Genomic DNA, 25,820 nt, shown 5'->3' with positions numbered 1-25,820 from the left:
GTGTTTCAGTTCAGTTCAGTTCAGTCACTCAGTCGTGATCGACTCTTTGCGACCCCATGAATCACAGCACGCCAGGCCTCCCTGTCCATCACCAACTCCCGGAGCTCACTCAAACTCATGTCCATCAAGTCGGTGATGCCATCCAGCCATCTCATTCTCTGTCGTCCCCGTCTCCTCCCACCCCCAATCCCTCCTAGCATCAGACTCTTTTCCAGTGAGTCAACTCGTTGCATGAGGTGGCCAAAGTATTGGAGTTTCAGCTTTAGCATCAGTCCTTCCAATGAACACCCAGGACTGATCTCCTTTAGAATGGACTGGTTGGCTCTCCTTGCAGTCCAAGATTAGGCTGTCCATTTTATTGGCACACAGTTGTTCACAGTAGCCTCTTATGATATTTTGTACTTCTACTGTGTCAGTGATAACTTCCACTTTAGCATTTCTAATTTTACTGATTTAGATCATTTCTGTTTTTTTCTTGATGAGTCTGGCTAAAGGATTATCAACTTTATCTTTTCAAAGAATCAGCTTTTAGTTCCATTGATCTTCTGTATTTTTTAAGTTTCTATTTCTGATGTTTATGATTCCTTCTCTTCTACTTTTTGTTCTTTCATTTCTTTAGATGCAAGTTTAGGTGGTTTGAGATTTTTTTCTTGTTTCCTGAGGTAAACTTGTAAACTTTCCCCTTAAAACTGCCTTTGCTGCAAACCACTGGTTTTGGATCATCATGTTTTCATTTTCATTTGTCTGTAGGTAATTTTTTATTTCCTCTTTGATTTCTTCAGTGATCCATTGGTTGTTTAGTATCATACTGTCTAGCTTTTCTGTGATTTTTAAAGAAAAATTCTGCAGTTTTTTTTTTTTCTTTCAGTTTATTTCAAGTCTCATCACATTGCTGGGAAAGGTGCTTAAAAGTATTTAAATTTTTTTACATTTATCAAGGTTTCTTTTGTAACCTAGTATGGAATTTCTCCTGGACGGTGTTCCAGATGCAGTTGAAATGAAAGTATATTCTGTTTTCGAGTGGAATGTTCATATATACATATATATATATATACTGCTGCTGCTGCTGCTAAGTCACTTCAGTCATGTCCGACTCTGTGTGACCCCATAGACGGAAACCCACTAGGCTCCCCCGTCCCTGGGATTCTCCAGGCAAGAACAATGGAGTGGGTTGCCATTTCCTTCTCCAATGTGTGAAAGTGAAAAGGGAAAGTGAAGTCACTCACACACACACACACATATATGTATACACACATAATATATCAAGTAAGCCCATTTGGTCTAATGTATCATTTAAGGCCAGTGTTTTCTGATTGATTTTCTATATGGATGATCTATATGATGTAAGAGGGTTATTAAAGTCCTTTATTATTATTGTGTTATTGTTGATTTCTACTTTTATGTCCATTAATATGTGCCTTATATGTTTGTGTGCTCCTATGTTGGGCAAATATTTATTTGCAAGTATTATATCTTCTTGGACTGATTCCTTGATCATTATGGAGTATCTTTCTCTCTTATAACAGTCTATATTTTTAAATCCATTTTGTCTGATGTAACTATTGCTATTCTGGCTTTCTTTTGCATTTCGTTTGCATGGAATACCCTTTTCCATTCCTCGTTTTCATCTGTGTATCTTTAGATCTGAAGTGAATCTCATATCACAACATGTATATGGGTCTGTTTTTGTATCCATTCAGACCTTCTATTTTTTTGGTTGAAACACTGAGTCCATATATATATAATGTGATTATTGATATCTAAGTTCTTGTTGCCATTTGTTAATATTATGGATAGGTTTTTGTAGGACTTTTTTTTCCTCTCTTTTCTTTTGCTCTCTTCTCTTATGATTTGATGCCTATCTTTACTGTTATGGGACTTCCCTGGTGGCTCAGATGGTAAAGTGTCTGTCTACAGTGCAGGAGAACTGGGTTTGTTCCCTGGGTTCAATCCCTGGGTTGTGAAGATCCCTTGGAGAAGGGCATGGCAACCCACTTCAGTATTCTTCCTGGAAAATCCCACAGACGGAGGAGCCTGGTGGGCTACAGTCTATGGGGTCACAAGGAGTCGGACACGACTGAGTGACTTCACTTTCTGACTTTTTATTGTTATGATTTCTTCCTTTTTCTTTTTTATATGTATATATGTTTTAGATTTTTGGTTTGTGATTACCATATGGTTATTGTATAGCAGTCTATTTACACATGCATTATTGTTTTAGATTGTTGATCTCATTTTCAAATGCATTTTCAAAATCTTGCATTTATATTCTCCTCCTCTCACAATGACTTTTTGATATATTTTACATCTAGTTATTTTCTGTATCTCTTAACTGATTATTAGTTGCTTTTAATTATGTCCAAAGAATATAATGATATGTTTTTGAATAAGAAACAAGTAACTGTATTTTGTGACAGTACATTTATAAAAGTAGCTGTACTCTGGTTAATACTGAAAAAAATAAAATCACATTTCTTATATATAAATTAAGCATAATTGTAGTTAATATTAACATATGAATATCTGGAAAAACTGGTAAAATTCTTGTACTTGCCATACTGCTTTTTAAAATACATGTAATATATGACTGTCTTATTTCCTTTTGATGAAGCGTTAAACTTGACTCCCAGAAAATACTTTCAGAAATGAAATGTAGGACATATCCCATTATATACTTAAAAAAATGGCTATAGTTTTAACTAAAATTACAGTGACTTGATATACAGGCTTTGTACAACAAAACAAAATGTATCTTCATTCTAGTTCCTTCTAATTCAGCTTCATACTCACCAATTTTAATTAATAAAGAAGACTAGAATAAGAAGCAGCAAATCTGCTGAAATCCTAAACCAGGGATAGAAAATTAAAATTTCAAGAAACTTCAGGGGTTTGAAGACAAGGTTAAAAAACTGAAAATGCAAAGAACAAGATAAAGTAAAGAAAGGAACTACCGGAATTTGAAAATGTGTGTCCTGCTCAAAGGCACATGTCTTCATTTTTTTAAACCTGCTGCTGCTGCTGCTGCTAAGTCACTTCAGTCGTGTCCGACTCTGTGTGACCCCATAGACGGCAGCCTACCAGGCTACCCTGTCCCTGGGATTCTAATGCTAGCCAAATAAACATATCTGAACGCTGTCTCAGCTCTCAGTCTAGTTTAGATGTGGGTGCTCTAGATGTTAGTACGTACAGTGCACGTGGAGAACAAGAACTGAATTACAAAACAGGATAGACTACCAACTCACACTACAATTTCTGTTCTGTGAAGACCTTTACACCTGCATCACCCATATTTGACAAATAAACATGAAGATTTAACCTCAAATCAAGTTCCTCACACAAGAAGTTATCATTTCCATTGATTTGTTACTGCTGTTTAGTTAAAATGACTATGTTTTACAAGTTAAACAAATTGTATCATGGTAGTATTCTAGCTGTTGTTTCAATAAAACAAACAGAAAACTAGGACATTTTAAAGTACACTTTCCATATCTGTCTGCGATATCGGCTTAATAATAATAATTTATACCTTTTCTATTACTAACAGATTATCTATTTTCAACTCTATTAAGTTAAATGTTTATCTCCCTCCTTCAAATTCCTTGATACCATTTTTTACACGGTTCAACAGAGACAGACAGGAGATGGTGACATAAGGGTTATCTGCCTCTTGAGAAACCTGTATGCAGGTCAGGAAGCAACAGTTAGAACCGGTCATGGAACAACAGACTGGTTCCAAATAGGAAAAGGAGTGCGTCAAGGTTGTATATTGTCACCTTGCTTATTTAACTTATATGCAGAGTACATCATGAGGAACGCTGGGCTGGAAGAAGCACAAGCTGGAATCAAGATTGCTGGGAGAAATATCAATAACCTCAGATATGCAGATGACACTACCCTTATGGCAGAAAGTGAAGAGGAACTCAAAAGCCTCTTGATGAAAGTGAAAGAGGAGAGTGAAAAGGTTGGCTTGAAGCTCAACATTCAGAAAACAAAGATCATGGCATCTGGTCCCATCACTTCATGGGAAATAGATGGAAAAACAGTGGAAACAGTGTCAGACTTTGTTTTTTTGGGCTCCAAAATCACTGCAAATGCTGATTGCAGCCATGAAATTAAAAGACGCTTGCTCCTTGGAAGGAAAGTTATGACCAACCTTGATAGTATATTAAAAAGCAGAGACATTACTTTGCCGACCAAGGTCCGTCTAGTCAAGGCAATGGTTTTTCCCGTGGTCATGTATGGATGTGAGAGTTGGACTGTGAAGAAAGCTGATCGCCGAAGAATCGATGCTTTTGAACTGTGGTGTTGGAGAAGACTCTTGAGAGTCCCTTATACTGCAAGGAGATCCAACCAGTCCATTCTAAAGGAGATCAATCCTGGATGTTCATTGGAGGGACTGATGCTAAAGCTGAAACTCCAATACTTTGGCCACCTCATGAGACGAGTTGACTCACTGGAAAAGACTCTGATGCTGGGAAAGGTTGGGGGCGGGAGGAGAAGGGGACGACGGAGAATGAGATGGCTGGATGGCATCACCGACTCTGTGGGCATGAGTTTGAGTGTACTCCGGGAGTTGGTGATGGACAGGGAGGCCTGGCGTGCTGTGATTCATGGGGTCGCGGAGAGTCGGACACGACTGAGCGACTGAACTGAACTGAACTGAATGGTGTGAGAAAGAATTCTCATTGCTCAATACTCTTCTTATTCTGTAATATATGATTCCTTCTGAACATTTTATTTAGAGAAAATAGAGTCAGTTCTAACACAGAGACTATAACTTATATTATGGAAAAGTCTTCAGAGTAGAAAGTCACAATAATCTTCCAGTGCATCATATCTTATACTAAGATTATTTTTCCAATATATAATTGATGATCAATATTTCAATAGTGGTAATCTATTCTTTTATTATTCAAGATAGTATAGACATAGACTCTCGTTAGATGACAAGAAAGGTGTAGTACCAATTTTATAGTTCTAAGTTAGCCGTTCAGTCATGTCTGACTCTTTGCAAGCCCATGGACTATAAAGTCCATGGAATTCTCCAGGCCAGAATACTACAGTGGGTTGCCTTTCCCTCCTTTAGGGGATCTTCTCAATCCAGGGATCAAACCCAGGTCTCCCGCACTGCAGGCACATTCTTTACCTGCTGGGTCATCAGGGAAGCCCTCTGATTTGCTCAGTTCAGTTCAGTTCAGTCTCTCAGTTATGTCCGACTCTGCAACCCCATGAATCACAGCACACCAGGCCTCCCTGTCCATCACCAATTCCTGGAGCTTACTCAAACTCATGTCCATCGAGTCGGTGATGCCATCCAGCCATCTCATTCTCTGTTGTCCCCTTCTCCTGCCCCCAATCCCTCCCAGCATCAGAGTCTTTTCCAGTGAGTCAACTCATCACATGAGATGGCCAAAGTATTGGAGTTTCAGCTTTAGCAGCAGTCCTTCCAATGAACATCCAGGATTGATCTCCTTTAGAATGGACTGGTTGGATCTCCTTGTAGTCCAAGGGACTCTCAAGAGTCTTCTCCAACACCACAGTTCAAAAGCATCAATTCTTTGGCGATCAGCTTTCTATTTCCTCAGTGTTTATTTAATATTTTCCCTCTAAATTCACAATGCTAATCCTGAGGAAATAGGAGTTTTCAGATATCAGAAATTTGCTTTTGCATAGAGACTCAGACAGAATAAAATAAATATTTACTTCAAGAAATATCTTTCAATTGGGGAAAAAGCATATTAGTTTAAAAATAAAGGAGACCTGTGAAATTCTATAATTGAATTATAAAGTATATAATAAGGAAACATAAATGTAGTTTATTTTTTTAGTATAAATTTATTTATTTTAATTGGAGGCTATATAAATGTAATTTAGAAAGAGAACTTTCTCAGAGCGATAAATAACTTCAGGGAAAAGGCGAGACTTGAGTTTAATTTTGAAGTATAAAACTTTGAATGTCCAAAGAGGGCTGCAAATAAAGGGGTCAAAAAACAGGCTAATATGATGGATAAAGTAGTGGAAATGTAACTAAATGTTGTGACAAGGGAAGGACAAATGTAGAAAATGTGTCAAAAATATAGGCTTAAGAAGAGAGATGATTAAAAAGACAACGATGTGGGTAAGATTTAGGATGCTTTGAATATCAGAATACGTGAAACTGAAACCCCAATATTTTGGCAACCTGATGCAAAGAACCGACTCACTGGAAAACACCCTGATGCTGAGAAAGATTGAAGGCAGGAGGAGAAGGGCACGGCAGAGGATGAGATGATTGGAAGGCATCACCGACACGATGGACATGAGTATGGGTAGGCTCTGGGAGTTGGTGATGGACAGCGAAGCCTGGCGTGCTGCAGTCCATGGGTTTGCAAAAAGTCGGACGTGACTGAGTGAACTGAACTGAATATCACAATATTTAATTAATGATGGGACAGACAATAATATTTTGTGCTTATTTTCCATTAGATATTGGATTTAAAAAATCTGCATTTAGAGATTGATATAAAATATACTGTACTATATACTAGGTATAGTTGCCTTGAGAGAACACACTGGTCATAGCAAATACCCTTTACCAATAATACAAGAGATGATGCTACACATGGACATCTCAAAATGGTCAAATACCAAAATCAGAACGATTATATTCTTTGTAGCCAAAAAGAGAGAAGCTCTATGAAGTAAGCAAAAACAAGACCTGGATCTGACTATGGCTCAGAGAATTAGCTCCTTATTGCAAAATTCAGGCTTAAATGGGAGAAAGTAGGGAAAACCACTAGGCCATTCATGTATGACCTAAATCACATGCCTTATGATCACACAGTGGAATGTGACAAATAGATACAAGGGATTAGATTTGGTACACAAGAGTGTCTGAGGAACTATGGATGGAGGCTCATAACATTGTACCGGAGGTGATTACCAAAACCATCCCCAAGAAAACAAATTTAACAAGGCAAATGATTGCAAGAGGAAACCTTAAAATAGCTGAGAAAAGAAGAGAAGCAAAAGGCAAAGGGGAAAGAGAAAGATATACCCATCTGAATGCAGAGGTCCAGAGAACAGAAAAGAGAATAGGAAAGCCATCATAAAGCGAGCAATGCAAAGAAGTAGAGGAAAACAATAGAACTGGAAAGACTAGAGATCTCTTCAAGAAAATTAGAGATACCAAGGGAACATTTCATGCAAAGATGGGCACAATAAAGGATAGAAATGGCTAGGACTCAACAGAAGTAGAAGAGATTAAGAACAGGTGGCAAGAATACACAGAAGAACTATACAAAAAAGATCTTAATGACCCAGATAACCACAGTGGTGTGATCACTCATCTAAAACCAGACATCTTAGAGTGTGAAGTCAAGTAGACCTTAGGAACTATTACTACAAAGAAAACTAATGGAGTTGATAGAATTCTAGCTAAGCTATTTCAAATCCTAAAAGATGATGCTGTTAATGTGCTGCACTTAATATGCCAGCAAATTTGGAAAACTCAACAGTGGCCACCGGATTGGGAAAGGTCGGTTTTCATTCAAATCCCAAAGAGGGGCAATGCCCCCAAATCTTCAAAATACCACACAATTGTGCTCATTTCACATGCTAGCAAGATAATGCTCAAAATCCTTCAGGCCAAGCTTGCACACCACGTGAACAAAGAACTTCCTAATGTACAAGCTGATTTTAGAAAAGGCAGAGGAAACCAGAGATCATTGCCAGCATCCATTGAATCACAGAAAAAGCAAGAGAATTCCAGTAAAAAAAACTTCTACTTCTGCCTTCTCTGACTACATTAAACCTTTGACTGTGTGGTTCACAACAAACTGGAAAATTCTTCAAGAGATGGAAATACCAGACCACCTTACCTTCCTCCTGAGAAACTCATATGCAGGTCAAGAAGCAATAGTTAGAACAGGACATGAAACAACTGACTAGTTCAAAATTGGGAAAGGAGTACGTCACAGCTGTATATCATCACCCTGCTATTTTAACTTCTATGCAGTGTACATCATGAAAAATGCTAGACTGGATGAATCACAAGCTGGAATCAAGATTGCCAGGAGTAATATCAACAACCTGAGACATGCAGATGATACCACTCTAATGGCAGAAAGCAAAGAGGAACTAATGGCAGAAAGGCAGAAGGAGAAGGGAGTGACACAAGATGAGATAGCTGGATAAAATTAACAACTCAACAGACATGAGTTTAAGAAAATTCTGGGAGACCTCGAGGATAGGGAAGCCTGGTATGCTGCAGTCCATGGGGTAGCAAAGAGTTGAACAACAAAAGAGCGTCATTCAGTTCAGTTCAGTTCAGTTCAGTCGCTCAGTCGTATCCGACTCTTTGCAACACCATAAATCACAGCATGACAGGCCTCCCTGTCCATCACCAACTCCCGGAGTTCACTCAAACTCATTTCCATCGATTCGGTGATGCCATCCAGCCATCTCATTCTCTCTCGTCCCCTTCTCCTCCCCACTAATCCTTCCCAGCATCAGAGTCTTTTCCAGTGAGTCAACTCGTCGCATGAGGTGGCCAAAGTATTGGAGTTTCAGCTTCAACATCAGTCCTTCCAATGAACACGCAGGATTGATCTCCTTTAGAATGGACTGGTTGGATCTCCTTGCAGTCCAAGTGACTCTCATGAGTCTTCTCCAGCACCACAGTTCAAAAGCATTAATTTTTTGGCAATCAGCTTTCTTCACAGTCCAACTTTCACATCCATACATGACCACAGGAAAAACCATAGCCTTGACTAGACGGACCTTTGTTGGCAAAGTAATGTCTCTGCTTTTTAATATGCTATATAGGTTGGTCATAACTTTCCTTCAAAGGAGTAAGCGGCTGCAATCAGCATCCACAGTGATTTTGGAGCCCCCCCAAATAAAGTCTGACACTGTTTCCACTTTTTCCATCTATTTCCCATGAAGTGATGGGACCAGATGCCATGATCTTTGCTTTCTGAATGTTGAGCTTCAAGCCAACCTTTCACTCTCCTCTTTCACTTTCATCAAGAGGCTTTTGAGTTCCTCTTCATTTTCTGCCATAAGGGTAGTGTCATCTGCATATCTGAGGTTATTGATATTTCTCCCAGCAATCTTGATTCCAGCTTGTGCTTCTTCCAGCCCAGCGTTCCTCATGATGTACTCTGCATATAAGTTAAATAAGCAAGGTGACAATATACAGCCTTGATGTACTCCTTTTCCTAGTTGGAACCGGTCTGTTGTTCCATGTCCAGTTCTGACTGTTGCTTCCTGACCTGCATACAGGTTTCTCAAGAGGCAGGTCAGGTGGTCTGGTATTCCCATCTCTTTCAGAATGTTCCACAGTTTCTTGTGATCCACACAGCCAAAGGCTTTGGCATAGTCAATGAAGCAGAAATAGATGTTTTTCTGGAACTCTCTTGCTTTCTCCATGATCCAGCAGATGTTGGCAATTTGATCTCTGGTGCCTCTGCCTTTTCTAAAACCAGCTTGAACATCTGGAAGTTCACGGTTCACATATTGCTGAAGCCTGGCTTGGAGAATTTTGAGCATGACTTTACTCTCGTGTGAGATGAGTGCAATTGTGTGGTATTAAATAACCCTAAATTAATTTGCATTTAGTATATTTTGTTTTTCAGTCACTAAGTCATGTCCAACTCTTTGTGACTTCATGGACTGCAGCATGCCATGTCCCTCACAGACATGCTATTTCTACTACTAACAGCTTCATCCAGAGAACAGAATGGCTACTCACTCCAGTATTCTTGCCTGGAGAATTCCATTGACAGCGGAGACTGGTGGGCTACTGGCCATAGGGTCACAAAGAGTTGGACATGACTGAAGCGATTTAGCAACCAAAAAATACATATAAATATTCATCTAGTCTTCACAAATACCTATGAGAACATATTATTATTTTTCCCATTTTACAGTCACAAGAGCTTAAACTGACTTGCACTCTCACCTAGCCAAAAAGAGGTTGAGCCAAATCCAAACGTAGGCAATCTGGAGAGACTAGATATTTTACATAGTCTTGAACTGTATAATTCTGAAATATAAAATGTTGGAAAGTGAGGAGACCAAAAACAAGAAAACCAACAAAAGTTAGGTAGGACATGACCACTTTCAAGGAGAATTTAAGACTCCCTTTTAGAAAGATCTTTGCACAGTATGCACATAACAAAATGCACTCTGTCTAGAGTGGTGGATATTTTAGAACTAATGGGTGATGAGATGCAATAGGATAAAGGGACTAAAAGGGGAGAGAGAGAAAGAGAGAGAAGAGTAAAAGTAGCAGACTGCAAGATGGCCAATTGTGTTACTGATAGAAACGTATATCTTAGGAGAAAAAAGTTCCAAGGTTTTATAAGCTATCTGAATTAGGCACTCCAGTATTCTTGCCTGGAGAATCCCATGGACAAAGGAGCCTGGTGGACTACAGTCCATGGGGTTGCAAAGAGTCAGATACAACTGAGTGACAAGCACAGGACAAATACTTCCAAAGGTCAGAGCTCAGAGAGATTTAATCTTTACAATAGATATTACAGATAAAACTAAACAGTAAATTTGTTTTATAAAGAATCTGAATGCAGAGACAAAAGAACAGGCAAATTGGTAAACAGTAGGTGTTGCACCTGTGAATTTTGTATAATCCCAGAGCACAAAGTGCCTTACCCCTGCCTTAGGAGCACTTAGATTAGTTCTGTTATTTTAAAAATACATTCAGTATAGAACTTGTCAACTTTTATTTACTATAGAAGCCACTGCAGATTACTTGCTTCATTTAATAAATAACAAATTGAAAATTATTACCTGTATACAACAGCCATTTTTTAAAAAAGAATTAAAGTGCTTAATAATAAAAGCTCAGAAAACAACCTCATGTTGTTATCTAATTTTTAAAGTACAGAGTTAAGACTCTATGTTATCTTCTGATTCTAAAAGATGGTACCCTTGAGTCAATTCTTACGTTGGTTGAAAATGAGTCTGGGACCCTCAAGGAGGAGAAAGGGGTCCAGGACTCTCAAGGAGAAGAAAAAGACAGACTTTTTCTACATTTCTTTGTCTTAGTCACATAAGACTTTATTTTCTTTAAGCCCAGAGCTAATGACTATACAACAAAACAACTCATCTTGCTCAAGGGTATATTTTTCCTTAAGCTCTGTCAGTTCAGTTCAGTTCAGTCGCTCAGTCATGTCCGACTCTCTGCGACCCCATGAATCACAGCACGCCAGGCCTCCCTGTCCATCACCAACTCCCGGAGTACACTCAAACTCATGTCCACAGAGTCGGTGATGCCATCCAGCCATCTCATTCTCGGTCGACCCCTTCTCCTCCCGCCCCCAACCTTTCCCAGCATCAGAGTCTTTTCCAGTGAGTCAACTCGTCGCATGAGGTGGACAAAGTATTGGAGTTTCAGCTTTAGCATCAGTCCTTCCAATGAACACCCAGGACTGAAGCTCGGTACAAATGATTACATAACAACAATGAACCTTGCTCAAGGATGTGTTTCTCCTTCTTAACGAGAACCTTCTGCCTAATCCTGTTATCTAATGTGGAAGTTGATCTGGTTCAGTTCGGTTCAGGAGCTCAGTCCTGTCTGACTTTTTGCAACCTATGGACTGCAGCAAGCCAGGTTTCCCTGTACCTTCCCTGTCCACTCCTGGAACTTGCTCAAGCTCATGTACATCAAGTTGATGATGCCATCCAACCTTCTTATCCTGTGTCGTCCCCTTCTCCTCCTGCCTTTAATCTTTCCCATCAGGGTCTTTTCCAATGAGTCAGTTCTTTGCATCAGGTGGTCCAAGTACTGGAGCTTCACCTTCAGCATTAGTCCTTCAAATGAATATTCAGGACAGATTTCCTTTAGGATTGACTGCTTTGATCTCCTTGTTCTCCAAGGGACTCTCAACACCACAATTCAAAAGCATCAATTCTTCTGTGCTCAGCTTTCTTTACAGTACAACTCTCACATCCTTATTGATTACTGGAAAAATCATAGCTTTGATTATATGGACTTTTGTCAGCAAAGTAATATCTCTGCTTTTTAATATGCTGTCTAGGTTGATCATAGCTTTTCTTCCAAGGAACAACCATCTTTTAATTTCATGGCTGCAGTCACCATCTGCAGTGATTTTGGAGTCCAAAAAAATAAAGTCTGTCACTGTTTCCATTGTTTCCCCATCTATTTACCATGAAGTGATGGGACTGGATGCCATGATTGTTATTTTTTGTGTTGAGTTTTAAGCTAGTATTTTCACTCTCCTCTTTCACTTTCAACAAGAGGCTCTTTAGTTCCTCCTCACTTTCTGCCATAAGGGTGGTGTCATCTGTGTATCTGAGGTTATTGAGATTTCTCCCAGCAATCTTGATTCCAGCTTGTGCTTCATCGAGCCCAGTGTTCCTCATGATGTACTCTGCATGTAAGTTAAATAAGCAGGGTGACAATATACAGCCTTGACGTACTCCTTTTCCTATTTGGAACCAGTCTGCTGTTCCATGTCCAGTTTTAACTGTTGCTTCTTGACCTGCATACAGGTTTCTCAGGAGCTGGTCAGGTGGTCTGGTATTCCCATCCCTTGAAGAATTTTCCACATTGTTGTGATTCACACAGTCAAAGGCTTTGGTGTAATCAATAAAGCAGAAATAGATGTTTTTCTGGAACTCTCCTGCTTTTTCAATTATCCAGCGGATGTTGGCAATTTGATCTCTGGTTCCTCTGCCTTTTCTAAAACCAGTGTGAACATCAGGAAACTCACAGTTCATGTACTGTTGAAGCCTGGCTTGGAGAATTTTGAGCATGACTTTGCTAGCATGTTCAGTTCAGGTAAGTTCAGTCGCTCAGTTGTGTCCGACTCTCCGCGACCCCGTGAATCACAGCACGCCAGGCCTCCCTGTCCATCACCAACTCCCGGAGTACACTCAAACTCATGTCCACAGAGTCGGTGATGCCATCCAGCCATCTCATTCTCTGTCGTCCCCTTCTCCTCCCGCCCCCAACCTTTCCCAGCATCAGAGTCTTTTCCAGTGAGTCAACTCGTCGCATGAGGTGGCCAAAGTATTGCAGTTTCAGCTTTAGCATCAGTCCTTCCAGTGAACACCCAGGATTGATCTCCTTTAGAATGGACTGGTTGGATCTCCTTGCAGTATAAGGGACTCTCAAGAGTCTTCTCCAACACCACATTTCAAAAGCATCGATTCTTCGACGATCAGCTTTCTTCACATGACTGCAATTGTGTGGCAGTTTGAACATTATTTGGCATTGCTTTTCTTTGGGATTGGAATGAAAACTGATCTTGTCCAGTGCTGTAGCCACTGTTGAGTTTTCCAAATTTGCTGGCATGTTGAATGCAGTACTTTAACAGCATCATCTTTTATGATTTGAAACAGTTCAACTGGTATTCCATCACCTTCACTAGCTCTGTTCATAGTAATACTTCCTAAGGCCCACTTGACTTCGCATTCCAAGATGTCTGGTTCCAGGTGAGTGATCACACCATCATGGTTATCTGGGTCATGAAAATATTTTTTGTATAGTTCTCCTATGTATTCTTGCCACCTCTTCTTAATATTCTGCTTCTGTTAGGTTCGTAATTTTCTTTTCTTTATTGGGCCCATCTTTGCATGAAATGTTCCCTTGGTACCTCTAATTTTCTGAAAGAGATCTCTAGTCTTTCCCATTCTATTGTTTTCCTCTATTGCTTTGCATTGATCACTGAGGAAGGCTTTCTCATCTCTCCTTGCTATTCTTTGGAACTCTGCATTCAAATGGGTTTGTCTTTTCTTTTCACCTTTGCCTTTAGCTTCTCCTCTTTTCACAGCTGTTTGTAAGGCCTCCTCAGACAATGATTTTGCTTTTTTGCATTTCTTTTTCTTGGAGATGGTCTTGATCACTGCCTCCTGTACAATGTCACGAACCTCTGTCCATAGTTCTTCAGGTACTCTATGAGATCTTATCCCTTGAATCTATTTGTTACTTCCACAGTAAAATTGTAACGGATTTGATTTAGGTCATTCTTGAATGGTCTAGTGGTTTCGCTACTTTCTTCAATTTAAGTCTGAATTTGGCAATAAGGAGTTCATGATCTGAGCCACAGTCAGCTCCCGGTCTTGTTTTTGCTGATTGTATAGAGCTTCTCCATCTTCAGCTGCAAAGAATATAATCAATATGATTTTGGTATTGACCATCTGGTGATGTCCATGAATAGTCTTCTCTTGTCTTGTTGCAAGGGGGTGTTTGCTATGACCAGTGTGTTCTCTTGGCAAAACTCTACTAGCCATTGCCCTTCTTCTTGTTGTATCCCAAGGCTAAACTTGCCTGTTAGTCCAGTTATCTCTTGACTTCCTACTTTTGGATTCCAGTCCCCTATGATGAAAAGGACATCTTCTTTGGGGTCTGGTTAGACCTTTCTATTGTTAGTCCTATTATCTTAAGATGGATATGGTGGGAGTGGGTCTGGTAAGATCATTCTATTGTTAGTAACCAACTGAAAAAGTACATAAGGCCTTTCAAGACTAGCAAGTGGGGCAGTCTCCGGCCCTCTTCTGACGTCTATGTCAGAAGCTTCCTTTGTCCTTTTTCATTGTAATAAACTTCTGCCACATAAAATTCTGAGTGTCTGAAGCCTGGTCCCTGGTCCCTAAGCTAAATCTTCTTCAGAAATCACAAATCCAACATCGTTCACCATGAGCTATCACTCTAAGATGAGCATTTGAAATAGCCTAAAATAATCAATACATTTTATTTCATATTTATGTATTTATTTACTCTTTATTTCCAATGGAAGTTTTTAGGGACTTCATGCTTTTTATGCATTGTATCTGAAAATTTATTTACCAGTATTTTAGGCTATGTTTCCTATTATGTTTGGGTAGGTCCAGCAGGTTTATGCAATTTTGCTAGATAAAGTCAAGGACATGAGCTGCCAGGAGTGTGGAAAGTATAAACCACCAAAAGACTTCAGAAAGAGGACAAAGTTTCACCAATATTTTCAATGAATAATTCATCACTTTGATGTTGTTAATATCACTTGATTACTATTTAGTGAATACTGTATAAAATATTTAATTCAAAATAAATTTGATAATGTTGAACACCAAGAAGGGAATTAAATACTTCTCTCTTTCAACATGCACAGTCACAATTGTGCATAATGCCCACACATATGAGAAACATTTTTGAACATGTAAAAACTGCTTGTAACTGGTCCTAACAAAACAAATTTTAGTAGTGAGCAGAGATAATAAAAATTGTTTTCTGTATGATTCTACTTTTCAAGGAAATTTGGGTTTCACTGGATGGCGAATCAATATTAAACTGACAGCAGAAAAAAGAAGCAGATTAAATAGCAGAAAAAAAAGTTTCACAGAGGCTTTCCTGGTGGTCCAGGAGTTAAGAATCTGCCTGCCAATGAAGAGGACAGGGGTTCAGTGCCTTGTCTAGAAAGACCTACATGCCCTGAGGCGACTATACCCACGAGCCACAACTAAGCCTGAGAGCCCTCTGCAACAAGAAAAGCCACCACAATGAGTAGCCTATAAACTGCGACTAGAGAAAGCCCACATGCAGCAACATAGGCTCAGCACAGCCAAAAATAATTTTTTTAAGAAAAGAAAGAAATGTCATAGGATTTTACATAAGTTATTGCAACATGAGTGGTTTATACAGTAATGCTAAGAACAAAGTAGTTAGAGCAATCTGAGAAGTAAATAAGATGAGAGTGCTCCCTCTAAAGGGTGACTAGGATTTCTATAATAACAGCTGCCAGTGTTTATTGAATGCTTGCTATATGCTAAGGCTATACTAAGTGCTCACATTTATTAATTCTTATAACAACGTATGAGGATAAATATTTAATTTCACCATATTCCACTGATTTTTACTTTCTAAAGTGCTAGCTGTATTAGTTCAACTGGAATCAATATTGCTGGGAAAAATATCAATAACCTCAGATATGCAGATGACACCACCTTTATGGCAGAAAGTGAAGAGGAACTCAAAAGCCTCTTGATGAAAGTGAAAGAGGAGAGTGAAAAGGTTGGCTTGAAGCTCAACATTCAGAAAACAAACATCATGGCATGTGGTCCCATCACTTCATGGGAAATAGATGGGGAAACAGTGGAAACAGTGTCAGACTTTATTTGGGAGGGCTCCAAAATCACTGTGGATGCTGATTGCAGCCGCTTACTCCTTGGAAGGAAAGTTATGACTAACCTATATAGCATATTAAAAAGCAGAGACATTACTTTGCCAACAAAGGTCCATCTAGTCAAGGCTATGGTTTTTCCTGTGGTCATGTATGGATGTGACAGTTGGACTGTGAAGAAAGCTGATCACCGAAGAATTGATGCTTTTTAACTGTGGTGTTGGAGAAGACTCTTGAGAGTCCCTTGGATTGCAAGGAGATCCAACCAGTCCATTCTAAAGGAGATCAATCCTGGGTGTTCATTGGAAGGACTGATGCTAAAGCTGAAACTCCAATACTTTGGCCACCTCATGCGACGAGTTGACTCACTGGAAAAGACTCTGATGCTGGGAGTGATTGGGGGTGGGAGGGTATGGGGACGACAGAGAATGAGATGGCTGGATGGTATCACCGACTTGATGGATATGAGTTTGAGTGAACTCCAGGAGCTGGTGATGGACAGGGAGGCCTGACGTGCTGTGATTCATGGGGTCACAAAGAGTTGGACACGACTGAGCTACTGAACTGAACTGAATATTAATATTATTACAGCCATTTTACAGATAAGGAAACTGAGGTACAAAGAAATTAAGTAACCTGCCCAAGTTAAATGCTTAGAATGTGACCAAATCAGGGATCAAACTCATAGCGTCTATTTCTTTATTAACCACTTCAATCAAGGCTTTGAGTAATAAAGTCAATGTACTTGGTCAGGCTGCGAGTAGGCTAAGGATATCTTCTCATGGATTAAAATCTGCTGTATATGATTCTATCCCTCACTACTGAAAAATGGAACTATATATATTTTATATATGTATTCTATATACTTCACACATAGGAAGATATCAAAGACATTTTAATAGTTACACTAAAGTTGCCTATCATGTGGATGAGTACCATTTTCCCATAAAAGCAATAATCAAGTGACCATGTGACTAGACAGAAGATACTATCCTCTCAAAAATTAGCTTTCAATCTAATGGAGCAAAAAGAAGTTTCAAGGTAAATGACTTTCAACTCAGCTGGAGACCATGCCATGTAAGAATCATCTGGCTGGAATCTACTCATTACTAGGATTTTGTTGGTGCTGTTCAGTGGCTCAGTCATGTCTGACTCTCTGAAACACCATGGACTGCAGCACACCAGGCTTCCTTGTCCTTCACTAGCTCCTGGAGTTTGATCAAACTCATGTCTATTGACTTGGTGATACCATCCAACCATCTTATCCTTTGTTGTCCCCTTCTCCTTCTGTGTTCAATCTTTCCCAGTATCAGGGACTTTGCCAATGAGTTGGCTCTTCAAATCAGGTTGGCCAAAGTATTGGAACTTCAGCTTCAGCATCAGTCCTTCCAGTGAATATTCAGGATTGATTTCCTTAAGGACTGACAGGTTTGATCTCCTTACTAGGCTGGGGTAATCTCAATACTTAAGGGAAAGATACTGATGTACGTATTGGCCAAGGGAGAGGATCTTATATTACTTTTGCTGTACACATAATTACCACCTTTGTACTTTAAATTTAATGAAACATTTGCAAAATAGACCAGATAATCCAGATCTAGCAATTACTCTCCAATTAGCAATTTAAAAAATAAAATAAAAACAAAACCTCTTAAATTCACAAAGGATGTACAAACTTTTGCTGCTTTAAAATTAAAGGAACTGATTGCAGCCATGAAATTAAAAGATGCTTACTCCTTGGAAGGAAAGTTATGACCAACCTTGATAGTATATTAAAAAGCAGAGACATTACCTTGCCAACCAAGGTCTGTCTAGTCAAGGCTATGGTTTTTCCCGTGGTCATGTATGGATGTGAGAGTTAGACTGTGAAGAAAGCTGATCGCCGAAGAATTGATGCTTTTGAAATGCGGTGCTGGAGAAGACTCTTGAGAGTCCCTTGGACTGCAAGGAGATCCAACCAGTCCATTCTAAAGGAGATCAATCCTGGGTGTTCATTGGAAGGACTGATGCTAAAGCTGAAACTCCAATACTTTGGCCACCTCATGCGACGAGTTGACTCACTGGAAAAGACTCTGATGCTGGGAAGGAGTGGGGGTGGGAGGGGAAGGGGACGACAGAGAATGAGATGGCTGGATGGCATCACGGAATCTATGGAAATGAGTTTGAGTGAACTCCGGGAGTTGGTGATGGACAGGGAGGCCTGGCGTGCTATGGTTCATGGGGTCGCAAAGTGTCAGACATGACTGAGCGACTGAACTGAAGCCAATAAAGTTTTCTAGTACATATGGTAGTGTTAGGATCAGAAGGCATTCCTAATTCTGACTGCTTCAAAATTTTTTCTCTTGCTCTCTGAAAAAACTGTGGTGGTTTAGAAATTACATAAGACTGGACTAAAATACCTGATCCCATTATCCACCACTAAATTGTCATACAATATTGAAGAAGACATGTTTCTCTAGGACTCACTTCTACCTCTAAAAAAAAAAAAATGGATGGGGTTAGATAACCCTAATTCTACAGCTGATAATTCAATGCATTCATTTCAACTCTTTGTGTTTCAACTTTCTCACTAAAGAAAAATTAAGTATCTCCAGATGAACAAAGAAGACAAGATGATTCATGGAGTTTAGAAGAAAACATGATACATTTAAAATGTGTTTTGATATTAAAAGCACAAACATGATAGTGAGGGATTTTTCTGTCCTGCCAAGTACATTCTATCACAGTGCCTTTTCAGTTCCATAAATATATACTGAGTTCCTCTTATCAAGAACTGAAATAAAATAGATGTCTTGAGAGGTACATGATAAATACTAAATTTATTAGTCATTAAGGTTCTATAATGTGAAAGTAATCATATGTATGTGTGTATTCTGGTGTATGTTTTTTTCTTTATAATGTCTCTCAAAATGGGTAAACTAACATAGCTTTCAGTTTCCATATAGGTTCCAGCTATAACATCCTGATCATTTAGGGTAAACATCTTTACATTTAGAATAGCAGTAATTTTGTTTTAATTTTGGGTTTGCTATGGAAATAAAGACTTTTTAGGAGCAAAGAAAAAGTTTTTCAAGGACAATTGCTTGCAAAAAGTAAGTATCACAAAGGTTTAGCGGCTGCAATGTACCCAGTGTAAAAGGATTATGACAGCACAGGCATTTGTACTGTCATTTTAGCTGATACTCTGTTCATCTCTAAGAAATTCCCTTATTCTCTCCATTAAGCAATAAGTAAAGTATCCTGAAGATATGAAACTTAATTTGACTACTATCAACTAAGTGCAGAGATGACAGAAACAAACAAAAAAATTAGTAAAAGCACAGAGTAAAAGTGTAGTAAACAAAGGGCCAGAGCCTAGGACCCTTGTCATGATTCCACCTCTAGGTATTTGCCTCGGTGACCCTTGGGCCGGACACCAGGTTTCTCAGAGCCTCAGCACGCTCTCCCAGAAAACGTGCTAATGTTCAGTGTCCTTTCCTGATCCCTCATTCTATGAACTGAAGCTTCCTGGTGTATGAAAAGTCAGATTGTCCTTGAGTTCATGCGTGTTTTTAGGCGCATTTTCTGTGAAACACTGTTCTCCCTCTTCCTCCAGGCCTAAGATAAACTGAAGCTTTACACCTGGGTACCTATTCCTTCCAAGGTACTTAATTGGAAACACTGTCTGCTACAAAGTCACCTTTGTATGTATTAGCTACTAGGGCTTCATGGGCTTCCTGCTCAGAGAGTGAAAGCCTTGGAAGGGACCTGGGAGAGCATCTATGATAACTCCCTCCTTTTACACATAATGAAGTTGACCCACGAGGGTTTGGTGACTCTCTATAGTCTCAACTCTTGAAGCATGGGAGAGATTTCTAATGCAGGGTTTTCTGATTCTGTCATTGAGATTTTCTCTATTTGTGTATAGTTACTACAAGGAACATCCATGATTCTTAACATTCTTAATGGATTTCACAAAGAATAATAAGAAACCTTCATTCTCCCTTTTATCTAAAATGTAGCAACCTAAATGTAATGAATTAGACTGTTGTAATTTCTGGAAATATGTACTAACATGTTGCTGTAAATATATTGAGAATTAGGGAAGCCACACTGAGCAGGATTTTGAAGGCAGAAGTCAGATTTGTGTTTTCCTTTATTTAACAAATGTTAAGTAATTTCTTTCTCAAGTATCCAGCTTCTGAAGAAAAGTGAAAAAGCTTCAGTACCATTAGATTTTTTTCCTTTCCTTCCTCAGTGCAACTCACAGAGGGCAAAAGAGAAGTTAACGTTTGACCTGATAAGAACTTTTTGGAAACGTTTTGATAAAATTTTCTTAATAATTGTATTATAAGCTTTTACAATACTGTCATAAGGTCACCCTAAAGCTTACCAATGGTTGGCCTTACAATCACCAGACATGTCTACAATATCACATGATTCTCTTTGTAAAATGTTGATTAAAAGAGACTGCTATCATAAAGTGCTGAAACATTTCTGTTGCAAGCATGTGGCAGGTTGCCAAGGTTCTCATGAACAAGATACTTGAGTTTAGTCCTTTCACTGGATAATTAAAGGTTTGCAACTCCCACAAATGCCCATACTGACTACAAAGAAATAACCCAAAGTTGTTTTCTTTTTCACAGGAAACTGTCCTTGAAGAAGGTACAACTGCTTTTAAAAACTGGGTTAAAACAGACACACATGTTTATAGACAGTTCTGGATATTCGATGTACAGAATCCAGAGGACGTGGCAGTTCATAGCAGCAAAATTAAAGTTAAGCAAAGGGGTCCTTACACATACAGGTGAGTAAGTCCCTACAATAAGTGGCACTCTTCCCTTAATCATATGTATTTCTGAAAAAGCTTTCACTTGACAACTGTTGTTGTATTGAAACATACATGTTATTTTCTTGCCATTAATATACATTGAAATATTTGTTTCTGCCTATTTAAAACCCTAAAGATGTAATGATGATAAGAAATATATATTTTATTATGAATTTACCAGCATCAATTAACTGCCATACATTTAAGAAGCTATAAGAGTTTTACTTGTGACATATATTCTAAAAAAAATTCTAAAATCTGCATGTTAAATAGGAAAAAAATCTATCCAAAAAATGTAAACCTAGAGTATTTTAAAATCCTAAAATTGGAAGTGTGGGTTATAAGAGTGTTCTCAAAGTGTGACTTCTGGATCAGTAACATCAGCATCTCCTGGGAACTAGGGAGAAATGCAAATCCTCAGGTCCCACCTTAGACCAAACATATCAGATACTCTTGAGTTTTGGCCCCAGTAATGGATTCTACAAATACTCTGGAGGATTTCAGCACATACTCAGTTTTGAGAATCTCAACATTAAACTGATTTTACATAACCACAAAACTTGCTAAGGATTTCTATTCAAACTATTTTCCAGCTCTTAAGGGTGTTTTTACTTATTCAACAGTTTCATTCTTATAATTTATCCACTATTGAGACTAAGTATCTTATACGCCTTAATAATTCAACATACTTCTGAACCAAACATTAGATTATTAGAACTAGGGGAAAATAATTAGCCAGAACATTTCAATTTTAAATTAAACAAACAGAAACTAGGGGATATGTAGTGATTTACACAAACTTTGGAATTAGTAACTCTTACACTGTTAAGTAAATTTCTCCTATCTAAATTATAGACTATGTTTTTTCTAACTATCAAAGTAAGAAAAGGGGGGACAGAGGTGCCAAAAACACTAACTTTATCACAATATTAGGAATATATTTATGGTGCCCATATGGGAAGAGTTAAGTCCTGCTGTTTCATTTGTTATAAAAACTTTTATTGTTCCTCAAGAATAATTACAACTAGTTATATGCCATGGTCCGGAGAAAGCAATGGCAAGCCACTCCAGTACTCTTGCCTAGAAAATCCCATGGACAGAGGAGCCTGGTGGGCTACAGTCCATGGGGTCGCTACTAGTCAGACAAGACTGAGCGACTTCACTTTCACTTTTCACTTTCACACGTTGGAGAAGGAAATGGCAACCCACTCCAGTGTTCTTGCCTGGAGAATCCCAGGGATGGCGGAGCCTGGTGGGCTGCTGTCCATGGGGTCGCACAGAGTCGGACACGACTGAAGTGACTTAGCAGCAGCAGCATATGCCATGGTCAAGTACAAAATATCATATTTTCAATAATTTCCTCTAATTCATAGTTTTACTTTCTTCCTTGTTTTAGATAGTCTGTAATTACATAATTTCTTTCCTTTCTGTGTATTAATATATTTCTATATCAACAACTCATGCTCAAATATAATGAAGTAAGAGTAGCTGGGAGGGGATGCCTGCTGCTGTAACACATAATGTAAGCTGTGGAGTGCTGCAGTGTTACTCTGTCCTAGCAATTATCCTCATGTGTCCTAGCTCCAGTCATATGCCTATGACTATTCACAACTCTCTCAGAGATTACCTGGTTTTCATTGTTACAGAAAAAAATCTTACCTTCAAATAAAATTTTATCTTTTTCAGAGTCTTACAGTTCTTATGTCATTATCAAAAGCCTATGTGAATATCTTGTTTCAAAAAAAATGATGTAGCTATGATGTGTGCATTTGAAAATCTAGAATTCACATATGACCTAATAAGAATCTAAGCATAATTTTAAAAATGAGAACTGAGTGAACTGATGGCATGTAAGAAAAGAGAACAGTTGTTAGAATTTGAGAACTTACACAATTTTTAATTTTTTGTTTGTTTGGAGAGGTTATGTTTTGACTTTTAATGATATTAATTGTGGTATAGAAAAACAAACACAATACTGACTCCTCTCCTAGTCCTGCTCTGATAGGTGACAGTTAATGTATATTTTATTCTTAGAGGTGCGAACCTCTCTAAGGGATAAAAGTGAAATGAGTAAGATGTAATTGATTTACTTGGAGAAGCAAAGAGGCGATTGCTGGAAAGAGAAGTTAGATTTGCAACTGAAGAATACAAACAAGTTTGTATACATATATAACAATATTAAAGGAATTTATGATTAACTATGAGTCATTTTGTCTCATTAGGTAAATAAAGCAGAGTTCTTAGTGTCTGTTTAGATGCCTTAATTAATAGGAAAATGACTGGTTACATTTCAGGAAAAGTTAATAACTTTTTCCATCAATTAGATCCTGAATTCAGTTGAAACTGGAAGTGGAGGAAAATTGTTGTTTAGTCACTCAGTTATGTCCAGCTCTTCACGAACCCATGGACTGCAACAAGCCAAGCTTCCCTGTCCTTCACAATCTCCCAGAGTTTGCTCAAACTCAAGTCCACTGAGTCAATGATGACATTCCACCATCTCATCCTCTGTCACCCCTTTCTCCTCCTGTGTCAATCTTTCTCAGCTCAGGGGCTTTTCCAATGAGTCAGCTGTTCACATCAGGTGGTCAAAGTATTGGAGCTTCAGCATCAGGCCTTCCAATGAGTATTCAGTGTTGATTTACTTTAGGATTGACTGGTTTGATCTCCTTGCTGTCCAAGGGACTCTCAAGAGTCTTTTCCAGCACCACTGTTCAAAAGCATCAATTCTTCGGCACTCAGCCTTCTTTATGGGTCCAGCTCTAACATCCGAACATGACTACTGATAAACCCATAGTCTTGACTAGGGGGACCTTCGGTGGCAAAGTAATGTGTCTGCTTTTTAATATGCTGTCTAGGATTGTCATAGCTTTTCTTCCAAGGAGCAAGTGTCACTATCATGGCTGCAGTCACCTTCTGCAGTGATTTTGGAGCCCAAGAAAATAGTCTGTCACTGTTTCCATTTTTTTCCCCATCTATTTCACCATGAAGTGATGGGACCAGATGCCATGATCTTAGTTTTCTGAATGTTGAGTTTAAAGCCAGCTATTTTTCACTCTCCATTTCACCTTCGTAAAGAGGCTCTTTAGTTTCTCTTTGCTTTCTGCCATTAGGGTAGTGTCACCTCCATATCTGAGGTTATTGATATTTTTCCCAGCAATCTTGATTCTAGCTTGTGATTCATCCAGACTAGCATTTTGCATGATGTGCCATGATGTAAGTTAAATAAGCAGGGTGATGATATACAGCCTTGATGTACTCCTTTCCCAATTTTAAACCAGTCAGATTTCCATGCCGGGTTTTTACTGTTGCTTCTTGACCTGCACACAGGTTTCTCAGGAGGCAAGTAAGGTGGTTTGGTATTCCCATGTTTTTAAGAATTTTCCATAATTAGTTGTGATCCACAGCCAAAGGCTTTAGCGTAGTCAATGAAGCAAAAGTAGATGTTTTTCTGGCATTCCCTTGCTTTTTGTATGATCCAATGGATCTTGGCAGTTTGCTCTCTGGTTCCTCTACCTTTTCTAAATCCAGCTTGTACACCTGGAAGTTCTTGGTTTAGGCACTGTTGAAGCCTAGATTAAAGGATTTTGAGAATTACCTTACTAGCATGTGAAATGAGTGCAATTGTGTGGTAGTTTGAACATTCTCTGGCATTGCCCTTCTTTGGGATTGGAATGGAAACCAACGTTTTCCAGTGGAGAAGGATATCCCTCCTCAAACAGAAGCACAGGCTTATTTATCTTTGGCTGCTAATGTGAAGTTGATCAAACTCTGGCAGGATGTGACATGGGTCAAAGAATAAAATTATCTAGTTCGAGATCTTACTTATGTCTATTCCTACCTATACCAATTCTTTGAAGACCTGGTTAATTCCTTCAGAATATTCTCAGATCCAATATAATTTTTTTTTTTTTTTAAGTTCCTCTGCTTTGGTAGGAGTACACAGAAGCCAATCTTGGTCTAAAGTAGAGGGGAACTACTCCCTTTGATCTCATTAGCCAACACTTTCTAGAACCTGTATGTAGTAATTTTTAAACCAAAATTGAGTGATTATGTTCTCTTTTTAAAAGTACAGTTTAAACACAGACCTCAGTTTAAAGGATTTTTCTCTTAGTGATTGCCAACTACTGGTATAGTGTTGTAACTACAATTAAGAAAACAACGGGTCAAAACTATTTTGCTATTATTTCAATTATTATATATCTATAAATCTCCCTGAAAATTAAAGTATAACATTAAAACATTAATAATATGTATTCTAAGTTTAAAATGTAATTTTCTAAGAGGAAATAACAATTGAGTAATAATAGACTATCCTGGCTGCTGTTTTAGATCTTTGTATTCTCTGTGTGCCTGCAGTACTCCAAGAATAGTGAACAATAAAGCTTTAATGAAATTATATTAGAAATAAGATATATTTCTGTATTTTTGTTAATTCACTTTTTAAAGAATATGAACCATTATTTATTCATTCTAAAATACTTACCAATAAATTACCATTTACCAGATACTGCTTGGGCATACAAAACACACATAATACCTATCCTACAGGAATTTATAATTTTGTTACACCTGATTGAAATCAAGTCAGGTTTTCTCTGGTTTATTTTTGTTTCCACACTTCAGTTTATTGTTTTTTCAGTGTTTACCTTAGTCATATAACAACAGATATCTACTATAACCTCACAAAATAGATGTTCAGATAAATGATAGAGCAATGAATAATGTATACCTTATTTCATCTCACTAAATATCTTTTACTTGCAAAGATTTTCCCCCATAAAACCACCCTCATCTCTTTCCTAAAGGTAGATGGTACTTTGCCTAAAGGTGTTAGAGTGAGAAGCTTAGATGTAATAAGTTTATGGGGCAGGGATTGAGGGGAAATG

At 38.5% G+C, this 25,820-nt stretch overlaps 1 protein-coding gene across 1 annotated transcript in view; it reads left to right on the top strand.

Annotated features, from left to right (window-relative positions):
• LOC129552342 (platelet glycoprotein 4-like) overlaps nt 1-25,820 on the top strand; it is a 65,019-nt gene that overhangs the window by 6,331 nt on the left and 32,868 nt on the right. Inside the window, exon 2 of the mRNA XM_088833961.1 lies at nt 20,750-20,910. Within this exon, the coding sequence (XP_088690087.1) occupies nt 20,750-20,910 (161 nt within the window). The remainder of the gene's footprint in view (nt 1-20,749; nt 20,911-25,820) is intronic.

This window comes from Moschus berezovskii, chromosome 3, assembly GCF_049115385.1.
Source record: "Moschus berezovskii isolate FMDL1 chromosome 3, NW_MosBer_1.0, whole genome shotgun sequence".
In the NCBI taxonomy this organism is placed as follows: Eukaryota; Metazoa; Chordata; class Mammalia; order Artiodactyla; family Moschidae; genus Moschus; species Moschus berezovskii.
This window is presented reverse-complemented; position numbering and strand designations above follow the sequence as displayed.